Source organism: Narcine bancroftii, chromosome 1 (assembly GCF_036971445.1).
Source record: "Narcine bancroftii isolate sNarBan1 chromosome 1, sNarBan1.hap1, whole genome shotgun sequence".
NCBI classification, from domain to species: domain Eukaryota; kingdom Metazoa; phylum Chordata; class Chondrichthyes; order Torpediniformes; family Narcinidae; genus Narcine; species Narcine bancroftii.
In genome coordinates this window covers 360,522,725-360,544,030 of record NC_091469.1, presented here as the reverse complement: position 1 = coordinate 360,544,030, position 21,306 = coordinate 360,522,725, and the positions used below count along the sequence as shown (strand labels likewise).

The following is a 21,306-nucleotide window of genomic DNA, read 5'->3' as shown; positions in this document are numbered from 1 at the left end:
CAATCCCTTGCCGACATGTCCATCCATGGTCTCATGTACTGCCAAACTGAGATGACCCGCAAATTAGAAAATCAATACCTCATCTTTCGACTGGGCACCATCTAACCAGATGGCATTAATATCGATTTTGCTAGCTTTCGTTAAAAAAAATCCTACCCCCTTCTTCCCCAGTTGTCTCTCCATCCCTGCCTTTTTTTGCTCAGACATAATAAATTCTACCTAGTCCCTTATCACATCCAATTAACACCTTTTGTTGGTCTGGACTCCTCCCCCATTGGTTAAATTCTGAGACTTTTTGATCTATCCTGCTTCAGCCTTTTCTGATTTTTCCTTGAAGGGCTCAGAGTGAAACGTTGGATACATATCTTTGTCTCCTATAGATGCTGAGAAGACCTGCTGAGTTCCTCCAGCATTTCAGTGTGTTTAAGGTAATTTGTTACCCTGTACCATGAAGGATACCCACAATTTTAAATTTGCAGGAAGTCAGTGGTAGAGAAACAGGCCGTGTTTCCTCTATGTCAGCACTAGTGTTCATTTGAAGTTACTCTCATCTTTCCTCATCCAGCCCTCTGTTTATTCCTAGGTTAATGCTTCACTTTTTCTCCAATCAGTGCTCAACCCATTCAAATGCACTAGATTCAAACCACATTCCAGAAAACAAACCGAGCCAGTGATTTCTCACTATGATTTTCAAACCAAGCACAATGTGATGTGTTCCACATTGACAGCTCTTACAATTTCAATAGTGACAAATTGATTCAAATAGCCATCTAATAGTCACAGCAAGATTCTGAGTTCAAGATTCTACCCTCCACACCATCCTCCTTCATGCCTGGCAAATGGCATTGTAAATGAGAATGAATAGAATGGTCTCCATCTACTGATGACATTTAACAGGCTAAGCATATTAATGTGTATTTAATTCAGTGACATTTGCTTGAAGATGGATCAGAATGCAAATGCTTGATGCCAAAGTTTAACAGTGACTAAAGCTTGGAATGAAAGTTGTGATAAAACCTAATTCTCTTCATTAATATCTGAAGAAATTAATTGCTTCCTTTTTTCTCAACTGAAAGAGATGTCTGCTTTCTTCACACAGGTACTCTGTAACTAAACATTTCTGAAAATAGGTACAATTATTTTCAGAGGAAAATAATTCATCTGAAAACTCAATGAGGATCTTGCCCATCTCTGTGATTCCACACAGAGTTGACCTCATTAATTACAGGGGATCCTATTTTTTCTCTCGTTACTCTTTTTCCCCTTTATGTACATAAAATATTTTGGTATTATCCCTATATGTTATCTGCAAGAGTCCACTTTTTTCCATCCTGATTTCTTTTTTATCTCGCTCCTCAGTTCTTGAAACTACTCCAGGTAAACACTTCATCTCGACTACTTATGCCAGTACCATCCCTCCTTCTTGCTCTTGACTGGAACCTGAATTTCTCGTTTGCTACACTTGCTTATCTGACCATTCACTCCAGTAAGAATGTACAGTTCCTGATCTTGTCAATGCACTTTCAAAAACATTCCATTGTTTTTGTTTAAATATTCCTCATCCTTCACAAAATCTCTCTGAATAAATTAGTTCTTGTCCTGCACTTACAAAGATGGCTTTGCCCCAATTCAAAGTTTTAACTTAAGAGTTCAACCTGCCTTTCTCCATAGCTATCTTAAACCTACTAGAGCAATGGTCACTGGTCCCCAAATACTCATTTGCAAACACTTCATCAACTTGGCCTTCTTCATTTCCCAAGACTGGATCAAGAGTTGCTCTCTTCTGTGAGGGACCCTTTCTATGTTGCCAGATGAACAAATGCTGGAAAAACTCAGCAGGTGAAACAGTGCCTTTATGTAACAAGGGTGAAGATACACCTTTGAGCCCTTCATCAAAGTGTCAGGGGAACATGAGAGATGTCCAAACAAAAGGGGGGGGGGTAGTGGTGAGGGGGAGTGATGATAGGTGGAGGGGGGGAAGACTGCAGGAAAGTGGGGAAGGATTCTAGACTTGAGAGAGAAAGGTAGCAGGAACTGCAATAACGAGATAAGGGCGCAGGGAGGGGGAAAAGGCGAGCTGATTACAAATTTCCTGAACAAATTTGACAAATTCACCCTATCTAACCTTTCTCACTATGATTTTCAAAGTCAATGTTTGGAAAGTTAAAAATCCTCTGTTATGACAACCTTATTTGACCTACAGCTGGCAACAATCGCCCAACGTATTTGCTCCTCTAATTCCTGTTAACTATTTAAGGGCCTGCTGTTAACTCCCAAAAAGGTGATCATGCCTTTCTTATTCCTCAGCTCCACTTCACTTGCTGACCCATCACTAATGTCACCTCTGATTATTGAGCGACAACCTCCTTAACCCAATAACACAACACTCCCTCCACTTTTTCCCCCACCTCTGTCCCTCCTGAAACACCTGTACCCTGGAATGTTGAGCTGACAGACTTGCCCCTTCCTCAACCAGATTTCCGTAATGGCTGCCACATCTCAGATACCTGTGTTTATCTATGGCCCATGTTCATCCACTTTACCTGACAAACCTCTAGCATTAAAATATGAACAAGTCAACTCAAGTTTATTGTCATCTGATTGTACAAATACAACCCAATGACACAGTGTTCTCCAGTCCTTGGTGCAAAAACATACAGACAACCAAACATAACACATTTATGTTTTGTTAACATACATTAAACCAACTGTCCTTCCTGACTTCTCTTTCTCCTGCCTACTAATCTTTTTTTTCCCCAATCGCATTCCTCTCACTGGCCTCTGACCTACATAGCATCCAACTCCAGCCCCCCCCCCCCCACCACCCCTGCCAATCTAATTTGAACCCACCCACGTAGCACTAGCTAACCTGTCTACCACGATGTTGGTGTCTCTCTCTGTTTCAACAACAATCTGTCTCACTTGAACAAGCCATCTCTCCCCCAAAAACCTGAATCCCTTCCCCTTGCACCAGCATCTCAGCCACAAATTCAACTGGCCCATCTTCCTAATCAGGTAACCAGAACTATCCTCAGTACTACAGCTAATGCTGCATCAATGTATTGTAAATGGTCACCATGACTCTCTTGCTTTTATACACTATGTTTTTTATTGATAACACCTAGAATTATATATGCATTATTAACCACTTTTAACCGTGAAAAAAACACACAAATGCTGGAAAAACTCAGCAGGTGAAACAGTGCTTTTATGTAACAAAGGTGAAGATACACCTTTGAGCCCTTCATCAAAGTGTCGGGGGAACATGAGAGATGTCCAAACAAAAGGGGGGGGGTAGTGGTGAGGGGTGGTGATGATAGGTGGAGGGGGGGAAGACTGCAGGAAAGTGGGGGAGGAGCCTAGACTTGGTGGAGAGAGAAAGGTAGTAGGAAATGGAATAACAAGATAAGGGCAGAGGGAGCGGGAAAAGGCAAGTTGATTAGTGGAATGCACTGAACTCAATGTTCATGCCCTGGGATTGGAGGGTACCCAGAGGAAAAATGAGGTACTCTGATCTGCCAGTTTCAATGACACATGACCTTGTATTTCTCCTCATCTTTCAGAATAGTATCCTCCAATGTCAAGATGAGGTTCAGTCTTACACTGAAAGCCTATTTTCTGATGCAAATTAATCTCCAGCAAGAATAGACTTTAACCATTCACATAAATTTCAGCCTGTAGCAGGCTCAGGCTTCTTGTTCCTATTTCCTTTTTACAGCGAAAACATCTATCTGATAATGTTGGATCCCATTTTGTTAACTTTTGGGGCACGATATATAACCTGTGTAACCAATTATACTGTATCGTGCGTAACCTTGAGTTTATTATATTCTTCATTTCAGAGCATAACTTTTCCCATATTTAATTTTTTATCTTTATATTTAAATTTTTTTCCCACTTTTGTCTGAGGCAAGCCCTCTCTGTTATTTTCCATGTACAGTTCCCAAACGAACCGAGTCACGGGGTGCAGTCTCACATTTTCTGGCGTCACAATGGTCCCGGTGGGGGGCAGCAAAGGATCATGGGGGACATGCTGATAAGCTCTCAGAGATTTCCAGTAAAATCAGTTGGTTGGTTCAGCTCACTCACAGCTTCCGTGTGGTTTTTCTTTCATTCGCTGCACAGTGCACCGACCACAAGGCAATACTTTCAACATCTCCATACTATCTACACACTTGAAGGTCAACACTGATCAGAAGCTGAACTAACCATTCAAGAACAGATCCTCAATATTCTGCAATGAATGATTCATTTTCTGCTATCTAGACAGAACCACAATGGGATTCTTGCAGCTCAGTAAATATTCCCACAGAACCACTGTCATTCTGCATTCATCTATTGTTAATACTCTGCAGCAGTGGTGCAAGCTTTCTTGAAAACATGTTACAGCAACTCAACAAACTTATGTTGCAAGACAGTAGCATAATTTGCAAGATCAGAGGAGCAACATAGCCTCCCTCTGTACTCCTAACTCACCTAGAAGAAGGGCACAGGTCCGAAACATCAGTAATATATATTTAACTCCCTACGGACTCTGCGATGCTTGTAGAGTTCCTCCACCATTTTTGTGTTTTTACTACAATCACAGCATCTACAGAGTTTCATGATTTACCCCAACTCACAAGCCATCCTGTCCCAGAAATAAGCCAGCATGTATTGCTGGATCAAACCCTAAATTTCTATTTGACAACATCGTGACAGTATCTTTTTTTAAATTTTTCACACTGTGAACCATATCAATCAAAATACATACAAACATTTACCTCTTAAATATACACAGTGGCATTTTCTCCCTTTTTTCCCCCCTACCTTCCCTCCTCCTTCCTACCCCCCTCCAACCCCATTAAGCATTCAACATATACAATATAACAAAACCATTAAACAATGTCATCACACAATGAAAATAAACAAGAAAATTGTGTTGTCTACTTTTACACACTGGATCAAGTCATTTTGTCTTCTTCTCATTTTATCATTTTAGGGGGTGGAGGTGTGAGGCAAGCCCTCTCTGTTATGTTCCATGAACAGTTCCCAAATTTGTTCAAATAATGTGACATTATTTTTTAAATTATATGTTATTTTTTTCCAATGGAATACATTTATTCATTTCCATGTACCATTGCTGTACTCTCAGGCTCTCTTCTGATTTCCAAATTGTCATTATACATTTTTTTGCTGCAGCTAAGGCTATCAAAATAAATCTTTTTTGCACTTCATCCAGTTTGAGGCCTAATTTCTTACTTCTAATATTACTTAGAAGAAAGATCTCTGGATTTTTTGGTATGTTCCTTTTTGTGATTTTATTTAATACCTGATTTAGATCTTCCCAAAATATTTTCACTTTCTCACATGCCCAAAATGCATGTACTGTTGTTTCTATTTCCTTCTTACAGCAAAAACATCTATCTGATAATGTTGGATCCCATTTTGTTAACTTTTGGGGCGCGATATATAACCTGTGTAACCAATTATACTGTATCATGCGTAACCTTGAGTTTATTATATTCTTCATAGTTCCAGAGCATAACTTTTCCCATATTTCATTTTTTATCTTTATATTTAAATTTTTTTCCCACTTTTGTTTGGGTTTATAGCTTATTTCATAATTTTCCTTTTCTTGGAGCTTGATGTACATGTTCATTATAAATCTTTTTATTGGTATTGGCATGGCAATTAAAGAAAGAACAGATATCGAGGACTATTAATGCTGTTAGACGGAATTCTCTTATTACTTATAAACCTTGTGAGATTTAATTATGAATTTTATTCATTTTATAAAAAGTTATATACATCTGAAGGAAAACAGGAAACTGGATCGATTGAATTTTTTTATCACAGTTGAATTTACCAATATTAGAGGATGGAGAGATATACAGAAGTTAGAAGAACCATTTACTGATTCGGAAATTAAAATGGCTATGATGGAAATTCCAAATGGTAAATCGCCTGGTGATGATGGATTTTCAGTTGAATTTTATAAATTTTTTAATGATGATTTATCTACAGTGTTTGGGGATGTATTACATCAAGTCGGAGAATATTATGATTTACCTGAGTCTTGTTCTAGTGCTTTAATTACAGTAATTCCTAAAAATGATAGAGATCCTTTGAAGGTATCTTCATATAGACCAATTTCGTTGTTAAATGTAGATTATAAAATAATAGCTAAAGTATTAGCAAATAGATTGGCTAAATTTTTACCAAAGTTGATTCATATTGATCAAACAGGTTTTATAAATAATAGATATGCTTCAGATAATATTTTGCGAGTGATTAGTTTGATTAATATATTTCGACAATCTTTAGATCATCTGATGGTGATATCCTTAGATCCAGAAAAAGCATTTGATAGAGTTGAATGGAATTTTTTGTTTAAAGTTTTGGAGAAATTTAAGATTGGTCCTTCTTTTATTGGTTGGATTAGGGCTCTATATAGTAAACCGGTAGCTAGAGTATTGATGAATGGTTTGATTTCAGAATCTTTTAAGTTAACTCGATCAACTCGTTAAGGTTGTCCTTTATCACCAGCTTTGTTTGCATTAGTGATTGAACCTTTAGCACAGTTGATAAGACAAAATGCATAGATACAAGGTATGAAAGTTTTAGATGAGGAGTATAAAATTAATTTATTTGCTGATGACGTATTGGTGTATTTAACAAATCCAGCTCAGTCACTTTTGCATTTGAAGGAATGTTTAATACAATATGGATGTCTTTCTGGATGTAAAGTTAATTGGGGAAAAAAGTGAAATATTACCGGTAAGTGAAGGAGATTATTCAGTTTATAAGAATATTATTAATTTGAAGTGGACTGATTGAATTAAATATCTGGGTATAATTTTAAATGTTAATTATCAATCTTTATATAAATTAAATTATGCTCTGTTAATGAAAAAAATTAAAACTGATTTGATTAAATGGAAAGATTGACCTATTAATTTAATGGGAAGGATAAATACAATTAAATGAATATCTTTCCGCGTATACAATATTTGTTTAAATCTATTCCGTATTTAATTGATAATTTTTTTTTCGAGATTTAAATAAAATGGTTAGGGAGTTTTTATGGAGGGGTAAATTTTCGAGAGTAGCTTTGAATAAATTAACTTGGAAATATGAGTAGGAGGATTACATTTACCACATTGTCAAAATTATTATGAGGCAGCCCAACTTAAATTTATTAGTTCTTTGATGGATTTGGTACGGCCTCCTAGTTGGAGGCTGTACCAAAATTGAGATGGCAAGTATTTCTGAATTTGAAATACATCAATTTTTGTTTAGGTGGAATATAAATTTGTTACAATAATATAATGTGCCTATACTAAAACATTTAATGAAGTTATGGATAAAGAAAGATAAAATGATAGGTTCTAGGGGTAAATTATTGGCTTTGACTCCATTGTATAATAATCAACTTATTTCTTTTTCAATACATAATCAAAGTTTATTGCATTGGAGATTTAAAGGTGTGGAAAATTTGGGAGATTGTTTTAAAGAGGGTAAGTTTTTATCTTTTAATCAGATGAGGGAAGATTTTGGTATTGATAAGAATTCTTTATTTCTTTATTATCAAATTCAATCTTTGGTAAAATGTATGTTTGGTAGAGATATGATTTTACCTAAAATGACTAAATTTGAGACTTCTCTTATGAAGGTACCAGAGAAGGGTTATATTTCATTTATGTATCAAATATTACAGGATGGTATGGATAAAAAGAGTTGGGATAGATCTAAAATTAAATGGGAAGTGGATATTAGTTTTACTTTTTCTGAAGAGGATTGGTTAGATATTTGTTATGATAGTGTAACTAGATTGATAAATGTACATTATGTAATGATTAATTACAATTTTTTACATCAATTATATTTGACACCTGAAAAAATTTTAAAAATATGGTTTTAATGAATCAGATTCGTGTTTTGGAAGTGGTGATGCAGTTGAAACATTTATTCATGCTGTTTGGTAATGTATACATATACAATCTTTTTGGAAGAAAATTCAATCGTGTTTAGAATATCTGTATAAGATTAAAATAGTTTTAGATCCAACAGTATTTTTATTGGGTAGTTTGCAACCTCTGAAAGGCTTGGGATTAGATAAGTTTCAGCTTGCTTTTGTATATTTAGCTTTATCCATAGTGAAAAAATGTATTGCTAATATGTTAGTACATGGAAAGATACAAATATGACTGATATTAATAGATGGCATGAGATGAAATATTTGTTTAATAATGGAAAAATTACATATGTTTTGCATGATAATTATACTTTTTTTATTAATAAGAGGTTGTTATAATCAGAATATTTACATTTAAATTTATAGTGATTAGATTTTAATATGTATATTTAACCTTTTTTTAATATTCATTCTTTTTTCTTTTTTTATGGCTCTCCTTAGGAGAGTTGGCTGAAGGGGGGGGAATCTTTTCTTGTTCATGTTTAATTTCTGTATATGTCATATATTATTTGTTTTTTGAATGAATAAATAAAGTTTTTTAAAAAATCTTTTTTATTATCATTGTTTCTGTAATCACATATTCAAAGCTGCTTCCTTCTGGTAATCTCAGTCTGCTTTCCAATTTATCCATTAAGTAGGCTTTCAGTTGATTGTATGCAAACATTGTACCATGAGTTATTCCACATTTGTACTTAATTTGTTCAAATGTTAATAAATTATTTCCCAAAAACAATTTTCTATTCTTTAATTCCTTTTCTCTCCCATTGAAGGAGTTATTAATTCCTCGTCTCCTGCATGTAATGAACCAGATAGAAGAAACACAAAACTTGCCAGATTCATGTAAAACAGCAATAATTACAGTAATACCAAAGACAAGAAGGATCCACTAACACCAGCATCATATAGACCAATATCTCTACTTAATTCAGATTATAAGATAATAGCAAAATTACTAGCAAACAGATTGGCCGACTGTGTACCAAAAATAGTAAAACAAGATCGAACTAGATTTATTAAGAAAAGATGAACAGCAGATAATGTCTGTAAATTTATTAATCTAATTCATGCAGTTCAACCCAACAGTGGCAGTTGCTTTAGATGCAGAAAAAGCCTTTGACAGGGTAGAATGGAATTATTTATTCAAAGTATTACAGAGGTTCAATCTACCAGAAAAATATATTAATTGGATTAAAGCATTATATAATGGACCATTGGTGAAGGTGACAGTAAATGGATATGTATCAAATCAATTTAAATTAAGTAGGTCAACTCGGCAGAGATTTCCACTATCTCCCTCACTGTTCACTTCAGCAATAGAACCATTGGCAGAACTGATAAGAACAGAAAATAAAATAAAAAGGATAAAAATAAAGAAGAAGGAGTATAAAATCAGTTTATTTGCAGATGACATCACAGTATACTTAACAGAACAAGAAATATCAATAAAAGAAATACTTAAGAAACTGAAGGAATATGGAGAAGTATTGGGGTACAAGATCAACACAAATAAAAGTGAAGCAATGCCAATGAGTAATGTGGATTATTCAGAATTTAAAAAAGAATCACCATTTAAATGACAAACTCAAGCAATCCGATACCTAGATATTAGATTAGATACTAATTTAACCCACCTGTACAAATTAAATTATCAGCCATTAATGAAGAAATTGCAAGATGACTTAGAACATTGGAAAGATTTACCACTAACACTGATAGGAAGGGTAAATTGCATTAAAATGAATATCTTCCCAAGGATACAATACCTATTTCAATTATTACCAATTCACCTAACAGATAAATTCTTCAAGGAGCTATTGGACCAGATTAGAGCTAGATAAAATAGGGAGAAGGTACCTGAACATATACTATATAAGTGGGATGAAAAGCTGGTGCAACATAGGAATTCACCAGTACTGCACCATCTCCTCAATATTTGGAAGAAGGTTCATTTAGAAAGAAAAAAAACAAATTACCAACTACCAAATTGTTTTTTTTATTTTATTTTTCACACTATGAACCATATTGACCAAAATACACATACACATTTCCCTCTTGTCATTTTCTCCCCTTTTCCCCCCTCCCTTCTCTCCCTCCTTCCTACCCCCCTCCCTACCCACTAAATGTTCAACATATACAATATGTTAAACCCATTAAACAATGTTATCACACAATGAAAATAAACAAGAAAGTTGTGTCATCTACTTTTACACACTGGGTCAGTTCATTTTATCTTCTTCTCATTCTGTCATTTTAGGTGGTGGAGGTCCGTGGTAGGAATTCTCTGTTGTGTTCCATTAAGGTTCCAAAATTTGTTCGAATATTGTGATGTTATTTCTTAAATTATATGTTATTTTTTCCAATGGAATACATTTATTCATTTCCATGTACCATTCCTGTATTCTCAGGCTCTCTTCCGATTTCCAGGTTGACATAATACATTTATTTGCTACAGCTAAGGCAATCATAATAAATCTTTTTTGTGCTCCATCCAAATCGAGGCCTAGTTCTTTATTTCTTATATTACTTAGAAGAAAGATCTATCTCTGGATTTTTTTTGGTATGTTGCTTTTTGTGATTTTATTTAATACCTGATTTAGATCTTCCCAAAACTTTTCCACATTCTCACATGCCCAAATTGCATGTACTGTTCTTCCTGTTTCCTTTTTACAGCGAAAACATCCATCTGATACTGTTAGGTCCCATTTATTTAACTTTTGGGGCGTGGTGTATAACCTGCGTAATCAATTATATTGTATCATGCATAACCTCCTGTTTATTGTATTTCTCATAGTTCCGGAGCATAGCTTTTCCCATATTTCATTCTTTATCTTTATGTTTAGATCTTGTTCCCACTTTTGTTTGGGTTTACAGCTTATTTCCTCATTCTCTTTCTGTTGCAGTTTGATATACATGTTTGTTATAAATCTTTTAATTATCATTGTGTCTGTAATCACATATTCAAAACTGCTTCCTTCTGATAACCTCAGCCTGCTTCAAGTAGGTGTTCAGTTCATTTGTTCAAAAGATAATAATTTATTTCCCAAAAAACAATTTTCTATTCTTTTGATTCCTTTTCTCTCCCATTCTCTAAAGGAAAGGTTATCTATTGTGAAAGGGATTAGTTGATTTTGCGTCAATATTAATTTTGGTAGTTGATAATTTGTTTTTTTCCATTTCTACATGAATCTTCTTCCAAATGTTGAGGAGATGGTACAGTACTGGTTAATTCCGATGTTACACCAGCTTTTCATCCCACTTATATAGTATATGTTCAGGTACCTTCTCCCTATTTTATCTAGCTATAATCTGGTCCAATCTGGTTTTTCCCTTGTTTGATAAAAATCTATAGATATCTTAATTGTGCTGCTCTATAATAATACCATTCTGTTAATTTATCCAGCGCTATCCTCGGTTTCCCCCCTTGCCATAAGAATTTCCTTCTTATTTTCTTTAGCTCCTTGAAGAACTTCTCTGTTATGTGAATTGGTAATGATTGAAATAGGTATTGTATCCTTGGGAAGATATTCATTTTAATGCAATTTACCCTTCCTATCAGTGTTAGTGGTAAATCTTTCCAATGTTCTAAGTCATCTTGCAATTTCTTCATCAATGGCTGATAATTTAATTTGTATAGATGGCCTAGATTATTATCTAGTTGAATACCTAGGTATCGGATTGCTTGTGTTTGCCATTTAAATGGTGATTCTTTCTTAAACTTTCTGAAATCCGCATTATTCATTGGCGTCGCTTCACTTTTATTTGTGTTGATCTTGTACCCCAATACTTCTCCAGATTCCTTCAGTTTCTTAAGTAATTCTTTTATTGATAATTCTGGTTCTGTTAAGTATACTACGACGTCATCTGCAAATAGACTGCTTTTATATTCCTTCTCTTTTATTTTTATCCCTCTTTTTTATTTTCTGTTCTTATCAGTTCTGCCAAGGGTTCTATAGCTAATGTGAACAGTGAGGGAGATAGTGGACATCCCTGCCTAGTTAACCTGCTGAATTTAAATTGGTTTGATATATATCTATTTACTGTCACCTTCACCAATGGTCCCTTATATAATGCTTTAATCCAATTAATGTATTTCTCTGGTAGGTTGAACCACTGTAGTACTTTTAATAAATAATTCCATTCTTCTCTGTCAAAGGCTTTCTCTGCGTCTAAGGTAACTGCCACTGTTGGCGTCTTGTTTCCTTGTACAGCATGGATTAAGTTAATGTATTTACAGATATTGTCCGTTGTCGTCTTTTCTTAATAAATCCAGTTTAATCTAGTTTTACTATTTTAGGTACACAGTCAGCCAATCTGTTTGCTAATAGTTTAGCTATTATCTTATAATCTGTGTTGAGTAGAGTTATTGGTCTATACGATGCTGGTGTTAGTGGATCTTTCCCGTCTTTGGTATTACTGTAATTATTGCTGTTTTGCATGAATCTGGCATCCTTTGTGTTTCTTCAATCTGGTTCATTACTTCCAGGAGAGGAGGAATTAATGTCTTTAAATGTTTTATAGAATTCTATTGGGAGTCCGTCCTCTCCCGGCGTTTTATTGTTCGGTAGATTTTTTTAATATATCCTGTATTTCCTCTATTTCAAATGATTTTATTAAATTGTTTTGCTCCTCTTCTTGCAATTTTGGTAGTTCAATTTTAGCTAGAAACTCATCTATTTCGTCTTCTTTCCCTTCGTTCTCAGTTCGATATAATTGCTCATAGAATTCCTTGAAGTTTTCATTGATCTCCATTGGGTTATATGTAATTTGTTTGTCCTTTTTCCTTGATGCCAATACCATTCTTTTAGTTTGTTCTGTTTTAAGCTGCCAAGCTAGTATTTTGTGCATTTTTTTCTCCTAGTTCATAATACTTCTGCTTTGTCTTCATTATGTTCTTCTCCAACTTGTATATTTGTAGAGTTTTGTATTTTATTTTCTTTTGTCTGCCAATTCTCTTCTTTTTGTTGTATCTTCCCTTGTTGCTAATTTTTTTTTCTGTACTTGCTACTTCCCTTTCTATTTCCTGATTGTAGTCCTTCTTCATCTTAGTTACATAACTTATTATCTGCCCTCTGATAAAAGCTTTCATTGCATCCCATAGTATAAATTTATCTTTCACTGATTCTATATTTATTTCAAAGTACATTTTAATTTGGCACTCAATTAATTTTCTAAAATCCTGTCTTTTAAGTAGCATGAAGTTTAATCTCCATCTATATGTTCTCGGTGGGTTTTCCTCCAGCTCTATTGCTAATAACAGGGGTGAGTGATCTGATAACAATCTAGCTATATATTCTGTTTTTCTAACTCTGCCTTGGATGTGGGCTGACAACAGGAACAGGTCTATCCTTGAGTATGTTTTATGTCTACCCGAATAATATGAGTATTCCTTCTCCTTTGGGTGCTGTCTCCTCCGTATATCCAAAAGTTGCATTTCCTGCATCAATTTAACTGTAAATTTTGTTACTTTGTTCTTTCTGCTAGTCTTTTTTTCCAGCTTTATCCATCTTTGAGTCCAAATTAAGGTTAAAGTCCCCTCCTATCAATATATTCCCCTGCGTATCTACAATCTTGAAAAAAATATCTTGCATAAACTTTGGATCCTCTTCATTAGGTGCATATATATTGACCAAATTCCAGATTTCTGAATATATCTGACACTTTATCATTACATATCTCCCTGCTGGATCTATTATTTCCTCCTCTATTTTGATTGGTACATTTTTATTGATTAATATAGCTACTCCTCTGGCTTTTGAATTATATGATGCTGCCGTTACGTGCCCTACCCAGTCTCTCCTTAATTTCTTGTGTTTCACTTCAGTTAGATGCGTTTCCTGCATGAATGATATATCAATTTTTTCTTTCTTCAGTAAATCTAGCAGCCTCTTCCTTTTGATTTGGTTATGTATTCCATTAATATTTAAAGTCATATAGTTCAACATGGCCATTTCATACTTTGTTTACCTTTCATTTCCATTTCCTCATCACCACCTTTCCTCCTTATCCATTTCTGTTTTCTTTTTTTGAATACACTGTAAGACAACACTTCTAAAACATAAAATATTTCCACTATTCCCACATCTAAAATTCCCTTAACCTCAAAAGTTCCCACCCCCTCTGAGTTGCCCCTTGTCCCTTGCCGGGCAACTACAACACCACAACTCCCCTCTCCATTTGGATTGCGAACCCGCTCACAAGCATCAACTGATTTCGCAGTGACTGTTATTCTCTCCCACCCAACCCCCTCCAGAAAAGACTTTTATCTTCACATTTAACAAAGCTCACCCTCTTTATTCACCCCTTACTTCCTTTCTTCCCTTTTCTACCCCTCCTTAGTTCTTACTTATACATTATTTTTCTTCTTTATATGAAGTTTGCCATCATTCTCTGTTCTTGTTACATCTCTTCATCTCTCTTTCTGTTTTGTAGGCATTCTGCAAATTCTCGTGCTTTCTCCTGATCTGAGAACAGTCTGCTTTGCTGCCCCGGGATAACTATTTTAAGCACCACCGGATATCTTAACATAAATTTATAGCCTGTCTTCCATAGGATCGATTTTGCTGCATTAAACTCCTTCCTTTTCTTCAGGAGCTCAAAATTTATGTCTGGGTAGAAAATATTTTTTTGACCTTTGTATTCCAGTGGCTTTTTGTCTTCTCTCATTTTTTTCATTGCCTTCTCTAATATATTTTCTCTTGTCGTATATCTCAGGAATTTTACTAAAATGGATCTTGGTTTTTGTTGTGGCTGTGGTTTTGGGGCTAATGTTCTGTGTGCCCTTTCTATTTCCATTCCTTCCTGCATTTCTGGCATTCCCAGGACCTTGGGAATCCATTCTTTTGTAAATTCTTTCATATCTTTGCCTTCTTCATTTTCCTTAATGCCCACTATCTTTATATTGTTTCTCCTATTATAGTTTTCCATTATATCCATCTTCTGAGCTAACAACTCCTGTGTTTCTTTAACTTTTTTATCAGTTTCTTCCAATTTTCTTTTTAAGTCGTCCACTTCCATTTCTACGGCTGTTTCTCATTCTTCCACCTTTTCTAATCTTTTCCATATTTCTGTTATGATCAGCTTTAATCTACTCACTTTTTCTTCTGTACTTTTCATTCTTCTTTTTATTTCTTCTTTTTAATTCTCATGTCAGCCATTCTTTTAATGCTTCCATATATTCTTGAATTTTTTTTAATCTATGTACTGTCCATTCCTTTTATCTTCTATTTCTCTGTGCAGAGCTTGATGCTCTCCTTCTTCTTCTTCTGTGTCTGCTCTAGGGTTTGTGTCTTACACTTCTCTTCCTTGTATCTGTGTCTCTTCTGACTTTCTTGTTGGGCTGTTTGTCTCAGTTTGTTGGGTTTTTTTTATGGTGCCTTGATGTTGGTCCTCTTCTTCTGGGCTGGTTATCTGTTGTGTCTCTGGTTTCCTTTTTTCATTCTCACCCCTCCCATTCCCGTTATTTTCTGTATCTTCCCGCTGGGAGCCCTGCTGTTGGATCATTCTCAGATGTTCATGCTGTAGAGTTCCACTCCACAGCTGGTCCCCCATCCCGTCGGTGTTGTCTTTGTCGTGCGCAGTTGCTCACCTCTGTTTGACTCCGTGAGCCATCTTTGCAGTCCGGCGTTTGGTGGGTCACAACCCTGTGGGGTTTCCACTGACCTCAGGGAGTGGGCTCCTCTTTCCACGGCAGGTCCCTGCTTTTTCGTACAGGTAAGACCTTCAACTTTCTCTTCCTGCGTCTTTCTTTGTTCTTTTCTTCCCATTGTTTTTGGCTTTTCTTTCTTTGGTGCCATTTCCTCCACACCTTTATCTTTTATTTGTTGTGTTTTGTGTATCTGGGCCTTTGCTTTTTCTTCACTTTTTTCCTTCTTTTCTGGAGAGGGCTGGTATTCTCCTACCGGCCACTACTCCATCACGTGACTCCTCCCTACCCAAATTATTATTGTCGCAAAATCAACTAATCCCTTTTACACTAGATAATCGTGACAGCATCTTCACTACATGGTCTGCAATGGTCTGTGGGGGAAATCTCATCCAAGCCCAGCAAAAACAATAAAAAAGAAAAATGTGGAACATGGAGCAGATTAGTATACAACCGCAAAATAAATGCTCTCATGATTACATAATTAACATCAGTACAAACAACTCATACTTATCAAGTGCACTTATCAAAATCAAAAAACCCAAAGTGCTTCACAACAAAATTTGGCCAGGTCATTAAAGGAGATATTAAGGCTGATGATAAAAAGTTTAGCCAACATGTTTGAGTGTGTCTTAAAGAAACATCAAGCAGAAATGTTTTGAGGAGTTAGAATTTTTGCAGCTGTGGCAAAGTGATTAGATTTAGGGAAAAACAAATAATATTTTGTACATTACAGGATTCTCAGAGGGTTACTGGGATTGGGGAGATCACAGAGATAGAGAGGGACAAAACTATGAAGAGTTTTGCAAACAAGGCCTAAATGATTACAGTCGAGGTGCACTTCACTGGGAGGCAATGAAGGTCAGCGAGCATATTAATGGACTTGGTGTAGCTAGAGACAAGAAGGTTAAGGTGAAGAAATTTCATTATTCCAGTTCATATATCACCAAAACAGGTTCATAGCAAATGTCATCTCTCTACACTCAGTCCTGGAACATCCAGACATGTAGACTACACCAAACTAAAATTTATTAACTACTGCTCCATCAACACAATAGTACCAAACTCTTCCCCAAGTTATGTGACTTCTGTCCCGGTACTCCTCTCTGCTCTTGAATTCACAACTTTCTACGCTTCATGATCATCCTCAACAGAGGGGCAATACAAGGCTGTATACTTTGTCTTCTTCTGTAAACCTTGTACACCCATGACTCTATGGCCAAACACAGCAGAACTCTGTCTATAAGTTCACAAATGATGCCCCCATTTAGGCAGGACCTCGAACAATGAGAAGGAAAAGTACAGAAGAGAAATAGAAGGACTTGGGACTTGTGCCAAGCAAACCACAATATCAACAATATACTAAAAGACTCATCCCACCTCGGCTGCACTCTCTGCACTTCCACCTCTTCAGGAAGAAGCTTTAAGAGAGCATAATCATGCACCATGAGATTCAAGGACAGTTTTTTTTTTCCCCACCATTATCAGACACTTGAACAAAGCTCAAAATAGCAAAATTATGTTGCTTTGGCTCTGCACCAACTTATCTCTCTCTGTATCTCTCCATTTCTGTACCATGTCTTACTTGTACTATGTATGAGATGTTGAACTGTCTGCTTGCAAAACAACTATCACTACATCTTGATACATGTGACAATAACTTCAACCTGATCATGAAATGTGGTTGAGACTTTCAAATTCCTTATTATTTATTTTATCACAAATGTTAAACAGATAGTTCTATTCAAAGGTTTACTGACCTTTTGCTAATTTACGATGATACTAATGTGTAATGTCACTTAGGAGTACAATTCAATATAAATTCACTGAATTTTTGCTTACTGCATCTACAAAAGTCAATTATAACAAGTACAAGTACAAACTGAAGTACAATACCAGAGAAAAACAGATAAATATCAAAGAATAAAGGAAGGTTTCAAAAGATTAAATGATTTTGATTTTAGTGATGACAAAATATAATAAATTGTTCATAACATTCAACCTACCTCTAGAATTAGAAATCCTATTGAACCAAGAATAAATAAAAATATAGAACATCTACATTTATGTGTTGATATCAAGTTTGCAGAGAATATCCAAGAAGTACCAGGTTACAATAACAATGCGCTTCTGACGTTACCCAGGGACCCTGCCAGGAAGAAATGCAACGAGCGATTGACAGGATTATGCAGGCACAACAGCGTACCAATGAGGAACTTTATAGGTTTCACATTCCCAACTGTGATAAGCAAGGATTCTACAACCTGAAGCAGGTACGTGAAATCTTGGTGTTAAAAAGATAATGAAGGCTATTGAAAAAATTAGGCTATTCTATTCTTAAGGTTCTTCTCTCATGTAATTAGAGCTAGGGATTAGATATTTCAACTTCATTTGAATGGTTGTCAATAGGAGAGTGTGAACATCTCACATCTTCATTTCTGAAATGTTTAACCAAGCTAGCTTCTGCACCTTTTAGTGAAAGCTCCAAATCTTCATGAAACTTGGTGTGAGGAAGAACTTGCTGACATAATGCCTGAATAACCTGGCTCTAATTTCATGGTTATGTCTTTTTCGATCTGGACCTCATCCGGTAAACATTTATTTTGCTCTTTCTTGATAGATCTATCAAGGAGTACCATAGGGATATTTGAGAATCTGGCCTATCAGTTGAGTTGCCTTTTTTGGAGACCTCGTCAGAGACAATCTAGGTTGCTGCACCAAGCTTCATCCATCAAACAATATACTTGCATGAAACTTTGATTCCTGCTTAACTCACCCAGTGAACCCTTTATTTCTATTTAATTGCATTATGGACTTTGGTACACTTTTTCAGTCAGCTATAATGGTATCATCCTAAATTGTATCTTCATTTATGTGTACAAATCTGTATGGGGAAGTTAGTGGAGTGGTCAGAAGGGAGCTTCTCCTTCCTCCTCTTCACACTACCATTTGAAGAAAGATCCTTCCCCATATTACTGTGGAGTAGCATTTTGTGTAGACCTTACCCTACACTGTATACATTTTATCTATCATTATTTCACCATGAAGCTAAGTCCCTGACCTACCCTGTCCATAATGATCATCAAGCCCCTATCTACATTATTCCATCCTATTTAATCTACAGCCTTCTCTATTCAATGTTCATCCAATGACTGCTCAAATGTTATGAGTGTACCTGAAACTACCATCTCCTGAGGCAGCATTTTCCAGATTCAAACCACACCCTGGTGAAAAGATTCTTCTCCAAATGTTTTCCAAAGAGCTGTTGCCTCTCCCCTCTACACTCTCAGCTTTGATCCAAGATCTCAAGTCAATGTTGTCTGCTTCTTTCCTTCCACAGATGCTGTCTGGCTCATGGAGTTCCTCCAGCAGTTTTCTTTGCTTGTTCCAGTTTCCAGCATTTGCATTCTCTCATGCCTCCTACCCAGTGGCCAATGTTGCAGTCAATGCTATTAAAGTAGTAAAATGATTTTCCCCAGCTCCTTCCAGACAATGTCAGCATTATCAGTAAACACAGGAAGATTATAGACACCTGAATTCCCAGAAGCTGACATTGCACAGAAACCCCACAGACTGTGTTTTACAATCAGATCTACAGCTACTTGTGGTTGCATTGTCTTCCCATTAAATAATCAATGACAGCTGGACCTGATAAGTTTGTGTAATACAACTCACAAACATGTTTCCATGTTTAATGCACTCACTCTGCCCTCACCTCTCCTCGCTAGGCAAGAGAGCCCCAGTGTGTGGGTTTAAACAGAAAAAAATCAACTGGTTCTCATGCTAGTTAATCAGTGCTTATCATTTTCTCCCCCACTGTAGAGAGTTGCATCTGTTCTCAAATCATGGAGTGGCAAGATATTTTAAATTTTTTACATTCCCATAGTGCATATAGGAGTCTTTTTAATTTTCATTTTATGATTCATGAATTTGACAGTGAAAAGAGTTGAGATTTGCCTGTTCCATAAGGAATTTGCATCATCTTTTTAATGTGCCATCAGGAGCTAGACATCCCTCCCTTTCCACTGTTCAATTGTATCCAACACCATCCTCACTGCAAGCCCCAAATGTCAGCCTATTTTTCCCAATCCCAAGCCTTCTATAGCAGCAGTCATTGGAAAGCTATCCAGCTGGATGGCAATACAAAAAGGAGCTGGAGAAACTCATTAGGTCACACAGCATCCATTCACAGGAAGTAAAAGGCAATCAATATTGCAGGCCCGAGCCCTTTGTCAGGAGTCTGTAAAAACAGGCAGGCACCAACAGAAAAAGGCGAAGGGAGGGGGGAGAAGGAGAAGAAAGAGGGGAGAAAGAGGAAAATGGAGGAGCACATGCTAACAAGAAAGAGATTGTAGGTGGATACAGATGGGAGGGTAGTAGAGAAAGAAGTTGAGGTGATATGGGGAGACGGCAGAGGCCTCATGTCTGACATGTCTGTCCATGGCCTTGCAAGCTACTAAATCAAGACCACCCACGAATTGGAGGAACAACACTAAACATTCTGTCTGGGCATTTTAATCAGATGGATCAATGTCAACCCCTTCAATTTCCATGAACCTCCTCCCATAGTCTCTCTGTTTCCCCTCTCCTGTCTCCTTTCCTCTGGCTCCCCACCCCTTCCTTGCATCAGAGAGCTACCCTTCTTACCCCTCTGCCCTCTTCCCCTATCACTTTTTGGCTTATTTCTGTTCTATTCTCCCAAGTTCTATTATTGTTAGCCTGTGCTTTCCTCCTTCCCTTCCCTTTCCTCTCCTCCTCTCCCCACATTTTTATTCAGATATCTGTTTTTCCCGATTCCTGCCGAATGGTTCACACCCAAAACGTTTCCTGCCTTTTACTTCCCATGGCTGCTGAATGACCTGCTGGTTTCTCCAGCAGTTTAGTGCACTGCACTGAACTGAAGCCCGCATCAGCAGATTTTCTTGTTTTACTCACACCTCAATTACTGGTCCTGCCGATGGCACCAACACATCCATGGAAATTCATGGAAAAAAAGTCTTAGAAGCTGGTTGGTGCATGAATAACACAAAAACACTTGGCAGATTAAGCAACATCTGATGATGGAGGAAGGTTTCAGGTTAAAGATCCTTTGACTAATCTGGAAAGGTGCTAAATTAAATAATACCTATGAAAAGCCAATTACTATCAAGACATCATTGTAAATCATGTTTTTAAAGACCTACTTATCAAGCAATCTATATTAAAAACTATGTAAAATATTAAGAATGCTGGTAAGGTAGATTTTAATTCTAAACTTTTAAAATGGATTTAAATTCATCAAATTATCATTTACTTGTAAGGAAACCAGTAAAGATGGTGAGTATGTGGTTGCTTTGCCCAGTGGCACTGGGGAATAGAGATTTATTATTTTGGAATAGAAATAGATACAAATGTAAAAAAAATATGTACCCTAGGAAGATGTTTTGTTTTGCATCACAAATTCATTTTCAATCTGCATGCTGCTGTCAATCTTGTGAATTAAATTTAGTAAAGAAAGTGGCATTACACATGTAACAGAGAGCAAATTGAAGTGCACAGAGAATGTATTATATTGTTTGCTCTAAAACCAGTGTCAATGAATTGCCCTTTGGCATTTATAGTTACAATCACTCAGTCACTCAGCGTGGAATCAAGCCTTTCAGCACACTCTGAACTTGCCCACACTGACCGAAGAGCCCGACCTACATTGGTCCCATGTGCCTGCATT

The 21,306-nt window shown here is 36.3% G+C and overlaps 1 protein-coding gene across 2 annotated transcripts in view; it reads left to right on the top strand.

Annotated features, from left to right (window-relative positions):
- The window catches only part of LOC138750263 (insulin-like growth factor-binding protein 4), a 119,141-nt gene that overhangs the window by 91,165 nt on the left and 6,670 nt on the right, over nucleotides 1–21,306 (top strand). For both annotated transcript variants that reach the window (XM_069912374.1, XM_069912378.1), the window contains one exon: nucleotides 17,744–17,872. In XM_069912374.1, the coding sequence (XP_069768475.1) occupies nucleotides 17,744–17,872 (129 nt within the window). The remainder of the gene's footprint in view (nucleotides 1–17,743; nucleotides 17,873–21,306) is intronic.